A 13437-nucleotide genomic window follows, 5' to 3' on the forward strand; every position below is an offset into this window, starting at 1 on the left:
CATAACAAGGAAAATCAAGCTCTCTCTACCATTTACACATAGTTCCTTGCTCTGCATTTTTTTTTTTTTTTTTTTACATCTCTTATCCTACTCTCCAGTCTACAGTCTTAACTTCTTTATCTCTTTCTCCCTTTCAGTCCCTCCTGGGTTTTAGGACTAAGGCACTCTACTCTCCCCAGGCTATTCCTCACTTTAATCCTCAGTTCCCTCCAGACCCACTGTTAATGGCTCTTGGGTAAATACTTCCCTCTGCTCATATAAGATGGAGGCAGTTTGCACAGTGGTTAAGAATCTGAATAGCCCAGAAAATTAAAGTTATGGCAAACTCACTCATTTTTGTAATTCCCACAACCAATATCTACATCTCACTGCATCTGGCAACACAACAGCAAGCACCAGTTTTTAATAGAGTAGCCCTCACATTAAATAAAACCATCATAGACTATATTGTACAGTTATGTTGTTAATTTTCCTTTGAAATGTAAAATATTTTAAGCTTTTTTTTTTTGGTCAAAAGTGGTAACATCTTAACATACAAATACAAACCTTTTTGTAGTTGTAAGATTTAGCTTATAAATCGTTCAAATTGAAGTGAAAGATTACCAGGTCATTGTTAATGACTTAGTCTATTACGAATATGTGTATTTTTGTAAAGGAAAAGCACTTGTAGATATTTAATCAGTACTATATGTCTGTTTTGAAGAAATAAAATGCTGCTTAGAGATTCTCTTTAAATATTTTTTATTTTTGTGCTCAAATGTATTTTCTGTTGATCTATGGAATGTTCTGTACAAAGCTGTATGGTTGTACTGTTGGGCTAGACACTTGTGTTTTTTAAAATCTGTACTTAGCCAAATGTATCTGACCATATTAAAATATAGTATCTTTGTTATTAAAAATTTGATTGCAAAAAAGAATCTGAATAGCTCCACAATGACTACCTCTATAACTCAGAAAAATTACTGCGTTATGTTTCAGCATCATCATCTGTAAAAAGAGATTAATATTACTACTTACCTAAAAGAGTTCCTGAGGATTATATGATATAAAAACAATGATAAAAGCCAACACTGCTAGGTATTATCTGTGATGGTTACTTTTATGTGTCAATTTGATGGGGCCAAGGGGTGTCTGGATAGTTGGTCAAACATTATTGTGAGTGTATCTGTGAAGATGTTTTGGATGAGATTAACATTTGAGCTGGTAGAATGAGTAAAGCACACTGTCTTCCCTAATATGGGTGGGCCTCAAGAAATCAGTTGAAGGCCTGAATAGAGGGGAAAAAAAAAAAGCTGACACTCTTGCAAGTAAGAAGAAACCTCTGACTGTCTTGAACTGAGACATCAGTTTTTTCCTGCCTTCAGACTAGAACTAAAACATCGGCTCTTCCTGGGTATTGAGCCTGTCAACATTCAGACTGGAACTACATCATCAGGTCTTCTGGTTCTCAGGCCTTAAGACTCAAACTGGAATTAAACCAATGGCTCTTCTAGGTCTTCAGCTTGCTGACTACAGATCTTGGGAGTTGTCAGCCTCCTTAATCATGTGAGCCAATTTCCTATAATTAATATCTATCTAAGTATCCATCCATCCGTCCATAAATCTATCTATCCTATTGGTTCTCTTTCTCTGGAGAACCCTAATACACTATCCCAAGCACTTAGTAAACTTTACATGTGTGAATTAATTGTATTTTCACAAAACTTCATGATGTAACTACAAATACTAACCTCATTTTATAAATAAGAAAACTGAGGCTTAGAGAAGTTAAGGAATTTACCCAGTTTCACACAGCTATCAGGTACTGGAGATTGGATTCTGACAGTACCTTGCACATATCAAAAACACTGTCATTTTTAGCCAGTAATATTATCATCCAATAGGCTGTTGCATATAGTCATCAATTTCCTCAGCTATACCTTCTAAGCATCTGTCTGTCATTTGTGTTCCTCTTAAATCTCACTGCTATGCCTTTATTCAGACATTTACAGTTTCTCACCTGGATCCTGGATTATGCCAGTAGTCTCATCAGAGGTCTCACCCAACCTCTGCTCTAGCCCTCTTCCAAATCATCCTGCACTAAGCTGCCAGAGCAACCTTACTACAAGTGACATCTAACCAGTCAGGTCCTCTTTGGACCACCCCAGGCTCAAGGCTGGGGAGGTGTTCCCTTGGCCCTGTGTAAATAGCTACAGGGTGATATTTTGTTTGCTTGACCACCTTCCCCACTGAATGGCCGATTCCCTGCAGACAGTAGAGACACATAATAAGTGTTCAATGCTTCAATGATATCACTCTCCTTCTGAAAAACTTCTGGTGCCTCTCCATTGCTTATTAAAGTAAAAACTCCTTATCCTGGCATTCAAGGCCATTTAACATGTTTACTCAACCTAACAGTTTTGTCTTTTGTTATTTATTCATCATTCATTCAGTCAGTAGTCAATTACTAAGTACCTACTCTTATTTAACATAGTGTTAAGTATTAAAAATAGAAAAATGACTGTTTCTATTATCCACCACAAAAATATTAGCTGAAGTATACACCTGATATTAACACAGATTTCCAGCTACGCCTCTGCCCTTCAAAAGTCTACTTTAAACACCATGGCAAAGCTACCTCTGTCATGAAGTCTTGCTTTAATCTCCTCCTCTCCCCTTTCTTTGAACCCTCAAACAACTTTGGGCCTCTTTTACATCATTTACACTATTTTCACCTCTATTACAATTATTTTCATACTCATCTTAACCTTTCTCCTAGCCCCTAATCTCCTTGGAAGCGAAAACCCTGTCTTACCCACCTTTGTCTTCCTCATGCCCTATTTTTTAACACAACAACCTGCATATTAGGCTCTCACTAAAAGTTTGCTAATTGGAATGAAATTTAACACTCACCGCACTGAATAATGAATGGGATGGCCATGGCCTGTCTTCTTTGATATTGAATAGAATCTGAAGATTTCTCCATGTCCTTATTATTCAGGTATCCAAGTTCATTCCAAAACAATGTTAGATTTCTATTACCTAAAAAAAAAGAAAGAAGAAAGCAGGCAAAGAATAATGAAAGAAAATAAAATCAGTAAGATAAAGATGATAAGCAAAGGGAAATTTGGATATAAACACAATGTATATACAATACGATCTCGAACATGTAAAAACTAATACATATACAAAAATAAGTGATTAAAATATTTGACACTGGTTTCCTCTGGGTATGGGTGAAATTTGTCTTCTGCTTTACACTTTCTTACATTTTTCCAAACTATATGTAATAAATATGCAACATCTTTATAATAAAACTGAACACAATTGCAGTTATAAAAATAATACGCACTTTTATTGTTGCAATAAAATACATTGACACTTAAAACTTTTTTCTTAAATACTCCTAGGAGAGACTGCACTGATTAAACTTAAAAGCCACCCTTAAGACTATTGATACAAATATTTATCATCTTGTCTCACAGTCAGAGTTTTATTTTATCTCTGGTTCCCTTCTCTTCCAGTCTCTATTGTTTATGCCCTACCCTTGCCCTAGATTCTAAACTTCCTCCTTGCTTAGAACAGTACTTGTCATGGAGGCCCATTCAGGAGTCCTCCTTAAGAGGCTGTATTCTTATCTGTTGATCCAGCAATTGCACTGCTAGGAATCTTCCCTACAAACATATAACACAATGGCCATATATATCATAGCACTGTTTGAATAGAAAACAAAAAAACAAAAAAAAAAACCCTGGAAACAAGGTAAAAGTCCAGAATAGGGAACTGATAAATCCCATTTTCAAACAAGCGAACATTAGATAAACTTTAAAACACAGAGTTAGAGCTAAATATATTATTGCATCAAGATCTCCAAGACAGAGTTTTAATAATAATTTTTTTAAAAGATGTAAAACAGCAAACCTAGTATAATCAGCTTTTGTAATGTAAAAACAGAGCATATACGTATAAAATTTTGAAGGGCACACTTTTCTTTTCCTAAAAGGACACAAAAGAAAGTTTTAATAGTGGATACCATTGGAGAAAGGACAGAGGTAGAGAGGAAGGCAGGGGAAGGTACTTTCACTTTTCTTTTTTTACTTTCTGAACACTTTGAGTATTTTTACATGTGCATGTATTACTTTAAAAATACTTTTTTGAAAAAAGCACCCACATTTACCGTTCTGTCCAATATGGTAACCAACTGGCCACATGTGGCTACTGAGCATTGAAATGTGGCAGATACAGAACATTTCATCAATGTACAAAGTTCAAAGAGTAATATTCTAAAATATATACCTTGGAAATAAAATATACGAAATAGGGCCAGCCTTACATCAACCTTAACAATTGACTGTGTAATCCAGGCAAAATACCAATAAACGTCTTTACACCTTCCTATACCTTTTAAAATTTAGGTTCAGAATGCTATGTGCCTTTAAGACCAGCAGGGAAGGAACTCAGTGTTCAAAAGGGGCTTTGCAATTGAGCTGGGCTGACAGCTACCCTCACAAATTCCTGGGTCTCTTACCTTGTTCCTTCACAAAATCCCTACCAGCTCTTGCCTCAGATTTCCCTTTGGATTCTGCTTCTTGGGCTTCTCTCAACTCAGACTTTTGGTTTTCTGCTCTTGGCTCAGCATTTGGTATTGGCCCAGCCCAGACTCCACTTTTTCGCTGCACACCAGATCCTGAAACACTCTTTAGTGTCTGGAGAGGGCTCGTGAGACCTTGTTCTCTGATTTCCACATGAACTACTCAGTTCTTATTATGTCAAGGCAGGAAGTGCTGTAGATTAAAGTCAGGTGACTTTGAGTGCTGTCTACCACAGATTTATTGTGTAATTGCGGGAAAGCCGTAAATTTTCTTATCCATAAAGTGAGTGTTAACAATAACTTGCCTTACATGGTTATCACTAAGAATAAAATGAAGGTGCATTAAAAACAGTAGTGCTGTGCAGAAATTTAAGTTACTGCTGTTCTGTATTTGTTCTCTCTCTAAATGTTACTTCCCCAAGAAGACCTCACCTTTGCAAACAAGGAACTGTGCTTTAACACTATGCATGCCCTCAACACAGAGCTCAGCAACCTGCACCTAATAAGCCCTCAAAAAATCTTGCTGCCATTCTTGATAAAATAGCTCATTAATGTTTTGTTTGGATAAAATGGAAGCGAAATAGCATCTCTCCCTGAAAATATTGACTAATCACAGTTAACACAACCCAGCAAACTTATAAAACGAACATCAACTGTGAATCCCAAAATAAACATTTTAAGAGCGATAAAACTACTATCATGTTAGAAACACAGACACATGCCTCTCAAGGGTGGGGTGATACCTGCTCTGTGGTCACACCACTCTTACAATGCTTACACGTTACATTTCAGTTCACTTTATGTCTATTTTCCCTCTAGAAAGTGAAATCCTTGAAGACAATGGCTATATTTAGGATCTTGCTTTCAGTAGCTGACACTCAGAGCTTAATGTTTACTTATAAGACTAAATAATACTAAAGAATTACTGGCTATCAAAGATATAAATGAGAACACTCAGTAGCCCAACATCTAATGACCAGGACTGATAGAAGATATTATACTATTCAAAGCAGATATCAGGACAAAGGAAATAAATAACCAGAGATATTCAATCTGGGAATCAGAAATTGCTTTTCCTAACTGCCAATGGAACTTTTTTTTTCCTTCAGATAGCAGCTACTCCAATATGCATAATTTATAATATGTTATTAAAACAAATTTCCATGGAGTGGACCCTGAAGACTAGGTAGATGCTTCAGCAAGTGGATAAGTAAGTTGGCCAGACCAGAGAAACGGCAGTAGGAGGAAACATATCACACCAGTGTCTGTTTTCTTTCATGTGTTACTCAGTCTCTAGAGATTTATACAACTAACCTGAGAAAAAAATTCCTCCCATACAAGGGAACCCCCAAAAGTCTATCAGTGGATTTTTCAGCAGAAACCTTATAGATCAGGCAAGAGTGGGATAATATAATCAAAGTGCTGAAAGAAAAAAATAACCTGCCAACCATGAATACATTACCTGTATTGAAGCTATCCTTCAGAAATGAGGGAGAAATAAAGAATTTCCCAAACAAAAGCTGAGGGAGTTCATTACTAGACCTGCCTTACAAGAAATGCTAAAGGGAGTTCTTCAAGCTGAAATGAAAGGAAACTAATTAGTAACTTAAAAATGTTAAAATATAAAACTCACTGGTAAGGGTAAGTATATAGTCAAATTCAGAATACTCTAATTCTATAATGATGGTATATAAATCACTTAACTCTAGTATAAAGGTTAAAAGACAAAGTATTAAAACCATAGCTACAATATTTATTAATGAATACACAATATTAAAATATGTAAATTGTGAAATAAAGAACATAAAATGCTTGTGGGGGGAGGGAGTAAAACAGTTGAGTTTTATATGTGATAGAAGTTAAGTTGTTGTAAACTTAAAATTGACTGTTATAACTATAACATGTTTTATGTATGCCTCATAACCACAAAGCAAAAACCTGTAGCAGATGTACAAAACATAAAGAGAAAGGATTCAAAGTATAATACTACAGAAAATTATCATATCACAAAGGAAGAGACCAAGAGAGGAAGAAAGAAACAAAGGAACTACAGAATAGCCAGAAAACAATTAATAAGATGGCAATAGTAAATCCTTATCTATCAATAATTACTTCAAATATAAGTGGATTAAATTCTCCAATCAAAAGATGTAAAGTGACTGAATAGATAAAAACCAAGACCCAACTACATGATGTCTATAAAAGACTCACATCAGTTTTAAGGCCACACATAGGCTCAAATTGAAGTGATGGAAAAAAGATACCATGCAAATGGAAACCAAAAGAGAGCATGGGTAGCTATACTTATATCAGACAAAACATACTTTAAGTCAAAAACTGTAGGAAGAGAAAACGAAGGTTATTATTTAACGATAAAGAAGCTGATTCATCAAGAGGCTATTAATAATTGTAAATACATACACCCAACATCAGAGCACCTAAATACATTAAGCAAATATTAACAGATCTAAAGGGAGAAATAGACCACAATGCAATAATAGTAGGAGTCTGCATTACCCTTCTTTTAACAATGGATAGGTCATCCAGAGATAAAATTATAAGAAAAAATGGACTTGAACTATACATTAGATAAAATGGACCTAACAGACATACACACAATATTTCATCCAATAGCAACAAAATAAACATTCTTCTCAAATGCATATGGAATATTCTCCAGGATAGATCATATGTTAGGTCACAAAATAAATCTTAATAAATTTACAAGGATTGAATCATATCAAGTATCTTTTCTGACCATAATGAAACTAAAATAATCAACAAGAGGAAGAAAGCTGGAAAATTCACAAATAGGTGGAAATTAAATAATGGACAACTGAACAACCAAGGAGTCAAAGAGGAAATCAAAAGGGCAAAGGAAACAACCCATTTACCATCACAACAAAAAGAATAAAATATCTAGGAATAAATCTACCTAAGGAGGCAAAAGACTTATACTCTGAAAACTATAAGACACTGATGAAAGAAACTGAAGATGACACAAACAAATGGAAAGATATACCATGTTCTTGGATTGGAAGAATCAATATTGTTAAAATGACCATACTACCCAAGGCAACCTAAAGATTCCATACAGTTCCTATCAAATTACCAATGGGGTTTTTCATAGAACTAAACAAATAATTTAAAAATTTGTATAGAAATACAAAAGACCCTGAAGAGCCAAAGCAATCTTGAGAAAGAAGAACAGAGCTGGAGGAATCAGGTTGCCTGATTTCAGACTATACTACAAAGCTACAGTCATCAAAACAGTATGGCAGTGGAACAAAAACAGAAATAGAGATCAATGCAATAGAACAGAAAGCCCATAAATAAACCCATGCATAGCGATAAACACCTACATTAAGAAACAAGAAAGATCTCAAATAGCCTAATTTTATACCTCAAGGAGGTAGAAAAAGAACTAAGCCCAAGTTAGCAGAAGGAAAAAAAGAGCAAAGATCAGAACAGAAATAAATGAAATAGAGAACAGAAAACAATAGAAAAGATCAATGAAACTAAGAGCTGCTTTTTGAAAAGATAAACAAAAATGTTAAACTGTTAATAAGACTAGCTAAGAAAAACAGTGAAGACTCAAATAAAGTCAGAAATGAAAGAGGGGACATTACAGCTGATACAACAGAACTATCAATACAAAGGATCTTAAGAGACTGCTATGAACAATTATATGCCAACAAATTATATAACCAAGAAGAAATGGGTAAATTCCTAGAAACATACAAACTACCAAGACTGAATCATGAAGAAATAGAAAATATGAACAGACCAAGAGTGAGTAAAAAGATTGAATCAGTAATCAAAAATCTCCCAGCATTTTTTGATTGGGTTTTTTTTTTTTTTTGATATTGAACTGGATGAGCTGTTTGTATATTTTGGAGATTAATCCCTTGTTGGTTGCTTCATTTGCAAATATTTTCTCCCATTCTGAGGGTTGTCTTTTTGTTTTCTTTATGGTTTCCTTTTCTGTGCAAAAGCTTTTAAGTTTAATTAGATCTCATTTGTTTATTTTTGTTTTTATTTCCATTACTCTAGTTGGTGAATGAAAAAAGATCTTGCTGCTATTTCAAAGAGTGTTATGCCAAAGTTTTCCTCTAAGAGTTTTATAGGGCCTGGCCTTACATTTAGGTCTTTAATCCATTTTGAGTTTATTTTTGTGTATGGTGTTAAGGAGTGTTCTAATTTCATTCTTTTACATGTAGCTGTCCAGTTTTCCCAGCATCACTTATTGAAGAGACTGTCTTTTTCTCCATTATATATTCTTGCCACCTTTGTCATAGATTAGGTGACCATAGGTGCATGGGTTTATCTCTGGGCTTTCTATCCTGTTCCATTGATCTATATTTCTGTTTCTGTGCCAGTACCATACTGTTTTGATGACTGTAGCTTTGTAGTACAGTCTGAAGTCAGGAAGTCTGATTCCTCAGCTCCATTTTTCTTTCTCAAGATTGCTTTGGTTATTTGGGGTCTTTTGTGTTTCCGTACAAAAAATGGGCATAAGATCTAAATAGACATTTCTCCAAAGAAGACATACAGATGGCCAAATAGCACATGAAAAGATGCTCAACATCACTAATTATTAGAGAAATGCAAACCAAAACTACAATGAGGTATCACCTCACACCAGTCAGAATGGCCATCACCAAAAAATCTACCAACAGTAAACGCTGGAGAGGGTGTGGAGAAAAGGGAACACTGTTGATGGGAATGTAAATCCCCTCCTACACTGTTGTAAATCCCCTCCTACACTGTTGATGGGAATGTAAATTGGTGTAGCCACTATGGAGAACAGTATGGAGGTTCCTTAAAAAACTAAAAATAGAACCACCATATGACCTAGCAATTCTACTCCTGGGCATATACCCAGAGAAACCCATAATTTGAAAAGATACATGCACCCCAATGTTCATTGCAGCACTACTTACAGTAGCCAGGACATCTAAGCAACCTAAATGTCCACCAACAGAGGAATGGATAAAGAAGATGTGGTACATACATACAACGGAATATTACTTGCCATAAAAAAGAATGAAATAATGCCATTTACAGTAACATGGATGGACCTAGAGACTGTCATACTGAGTGAAGTAAGTCAGACACAGAAAGACAAACATCATATGATATCACTTATATGTGGAATCTAATAAAAAGGGTACAAAAGAACTTATTTATAAAACAGAAGTAGAATCACAGATGTAGAAAACCAACTTATAGTTACCAGGGGATAAGGGGCAGGAGGGATAAATTGGGAGACTGGGATTGACATATACACACTACCATATATAAAATAGGTAACTAATAAGAACCTGCTGTATAGCACAGGGAACTCTACTCGATACTCTGTAATGGCCTATATGGGAAAAGAATCAAAAAAAAAAGTGGATATATGTATATGTATAACTGATTCACTTTGCTGTACACCTGAAACTAACACAACATTGTAAATCAACTATATGTCAATAAAACATTTTTTTAAAAATCTCCCAACAAATAAGAAGCCCAGGACCAGATGGCTTCAGTGGTGAATTTTATCAAACATTAAAGAAATGAATACGTATCCTTCTCTATCTCTTCTGAAAAACTGAAGAGGAGGACACCCTTCCAAACTCATTTTATGAGGTCTGTATCACCCTGATTCCAAAACCTGGTAAGGACATTATAAGGAAAGAAAAGTATAGGCTAATATCACTGGCGAACATAGATGCAAAAATCCTCAATGAAACAAAGCAAACCAAATTCAACAGAACAATAAAAGGATCATGCGGTATTTATCCCTGGATGCAAAAACAGTTCAACATACATAAATCAATAAATATGACACACTACATTAATGGAATGAAGACTAAAAATCATATGATCATCTCAATAGGTACAGAAAGAGCATTTGACAAAATTCAACACCACTTTATGATAAAAACTCTCAACAAATGAATTATAGAAACTATGTACCTCAACATAATGAAGGCCATAGACAACAAGCCCACAGCCAACATCATACTCAACAGTGAAAAGTTAAAGTTTTTCTTCAAGATCAGGAATAAGACAAGGATATCCAATTTTGCCACTTCTATTCAACATAGTACTGGAAGTCCTAACCAGAGCAATTAGTCATGGAAAAAGAAATAAAAGGCAACCAAATCAGAAAGGAAGAAGTTAAAATTTTCTCTGTTTGCAGATGACATAATAGTATATATGCAAAACCTAAAGACTCCACCAAAAAACTAAACAAGGAATTCAGTAAAGTTGCAAGATTCAAAATCAACATACAAAAATCAGTTGCATCTCTGTCACTAACAATGAACTATCTGACAGAGAAATTAAGAAAGCAATTTCATTTACAATAGTATCAAAAACAATAAAATACTTAGGATTAAATTTAACCACGGAGATGAAAGACTTATACACTGAAATGTATTGACTGACGAAAAACACTGAAGACATAAATAAATGGAAAGATATCCTGTGTTCTTTGATTGAGAGAATATTTGATTGACCAGTGGAATAGAATAGAAAGCCTAGAAATAAACCTACACATATATAGCCAACTAATCTCTGACAAGGGTGCCAAGAACATACATAAAGAACATTCTTTTCAATAAATGGTGGGAAAACTGGATATACTCACAAAAGAATGAAACTATTTTATACCACTCATAAATATTAACCCAAAATGAATTAAAGACTTAATTGTAAGACCTGAAACCATAAAGTTCCTAGAAGAAAACATACAAAAAGCTCTCCTTAACATTGGTCTGGGTGATGATTTTTTTTTGATATGATACTAAAAGCACAAGCAAAAAAAAAAAAAAAGTGGGACTATATCAAACTGCAGTCTCTATATAGCAAATGAAACAATCAAAAAAATGAAAAGGTAACATACAGAAGGGGAGAAAATATCTGCAAGTAATTTATATGATAAGGGGTTAATACCTAAAATGTACAAAGAACTCACACAAGTGAATAACAACAAAAAAACTCTTACTGAAAAATGGGCAAAAGACCTGAATAGACAGTTTTCCAAAAAAGACATACAAATGGCCAACAGGTACATGAAAAGGTACTCAACATCACGAATAATCAGGGAAGTGCAAATCAAAACCACAATAAGATATCACTTCATACCTGTTAGGATGGCTATTATCAAAAAGAGAAGATAAAACAAATGTTGGGGATGTGGAGAAAAGGGAAGCCTTGTGCACTGTTGGTGGGAATGTAAATTGGTATGAGCATTATGGAAAACAGTATGGAGTTTCCTCAAAAATTAAAAATATAACTATTATATGATCCAGAAACCCACTTCTGGGTATACATCTGAAGCAAATGGAATTGGTATCTTGAGAAGATATTTGCACTCCCATGTTCATTGCAACATTAGTCACTACAGGCAAGATATGGAAATATGGAAACCACCTAAGTGTCCAATGACGGTTGAATGGTTGAAGAAAATGGTGTGTGTGTCTGTGCACATGTGCGCTAGAGAGAGAGAATAAAATATTATTTAGCCAAAAATGTTGAAGATCCTGCCATTTGCTATAAGAATGAATGTGGAGGTCATTACTACTAAATGAAATAAGCCAGACAACAATATATGATATGACTTATATGTGGAATCTAAAAATAATAATAATAAAGTTGAACTCATAAAAACAAAAAGTAGAATGGTGGTTGCTGGCAACTGTGGGCCAGAGGTAATGGGGAGAGGTTGGTCAAAGGGTACAAGCTTTCAGTTATAAACTCAGTAAGTTCTGAGGATCTAATGTACAGCATGGTGACTATAGTTAATAATACCATATTGCATTACCTGAAATTTGCTAAGAGGGTAGATCTTAAGCATTCTTACCCCCCACACATGCAACAAGGTAACTGTGTGACGTGACAGATGTTTTAATTAACTTGACTGTGGTAAATATTTCACAAATATTTCATGAATTGTCATGTTGTTCACTTTATAAACATACATGATTTTTTTTTGTCAATTATAGCCCACTAAACCTGGAAAAAAATTCTTGTCTATCCTAGTCTAGCAAGAAATAGTAAAATTAATAATAAAATTTATTAAACTAGGTTGGCCTTAACATATGAAGTGGTATACAATTATGGATATTTTTAATATATGGTTTTAATAAACTATTTTTTGTTAATGTGTATTAATGAAGGTTTTTAAATTGCCCTTTCATCAAGAAGAAAATTAAGAGCAAAAAAGTGAAATTTCAAAATATGAAAAAGTACTTGACTTTTAAAAATACATCTTAAATATTTCCACCCAATGGAGAATGTTATGTAACACAAAATTTATTAATTTCATAATTATATTATTTTAACAACCTCAAGGTATTCTGATTTTAAAATTTAGTTTACATTTATAAACAGGAAATATTTATAATATTCAAAATTATAGAATACATACCTTGAGACTTTTGTTTGAATAATCAACAAGCTTGTTAAATTAATGGAATAATCAGGGATCAATGCACACAATTAAAGTCCTGATTTCTAGAATAAGTATCTGAGAAAAGCTGTGAAAATTTAATTTATTGCTATGTATGGAGTACTGTATTCAGAAGATTCCTAACATTTAAATTAATTTGATTAATTTTTCAGAAGCCTCTTAAAACCAGGGAAAAATAGTGGGAACTAGTGCAATAACTTACTAAAAAAATTGTCAAAAACCAGTAACTAAAAGAGCAGTTCACATAGATTTTGCCTCTTAAAAAGAGGGAAATGTAACAGCCTCCTAGATGTCAGTTTCGTATCTATTCATAGAATGTATAATGACATTCAGGGAATCAGTTAGCCAAGTGGAGAAGTAATAAAATTCAGTAATAAACTACCAAAGCAAAGCTTTGATG

General features: G+C 34.1%; 1 protein-coding gene across 1 annotated transcript in view; it reads right to left on the minus strand.

Annotated features, from left to right (window-relative positions):
* MORC1 (MORC family CW-type zinc finger 1) overlaps positions 1 to 13437 on the minus strand; it is a 179351-nt gene that overhangs the window by 80189 nt on the left and 85725 nt on the right. Inside the window, exon 15 of the mRNA XM_060009873.1 lies at positions 2893 to 3021. Coding sequence (XP_059865856.1) covers positions 2893 to 3021 — 129 coding nt within the window. The remainder of the gene's footprint in view (positions 1 to 2892; positions 3022 to 13437) is intronic.

The sequence above is a fragment of the Delphinus delphis genome, chromosome 4, assembly GCF_949987515.2.
Source record: "Delphinus delphis chromosome 4, mDelDel1.2, whole genome shotgun sequence".
NCBI classification, from domain to species: domain Eukaryota; kingdom Metazoa; phylum Chordata; class Mammalia; order Artiodactyla; family Delphinidae; genus Delphinus; species Delphinus delphis.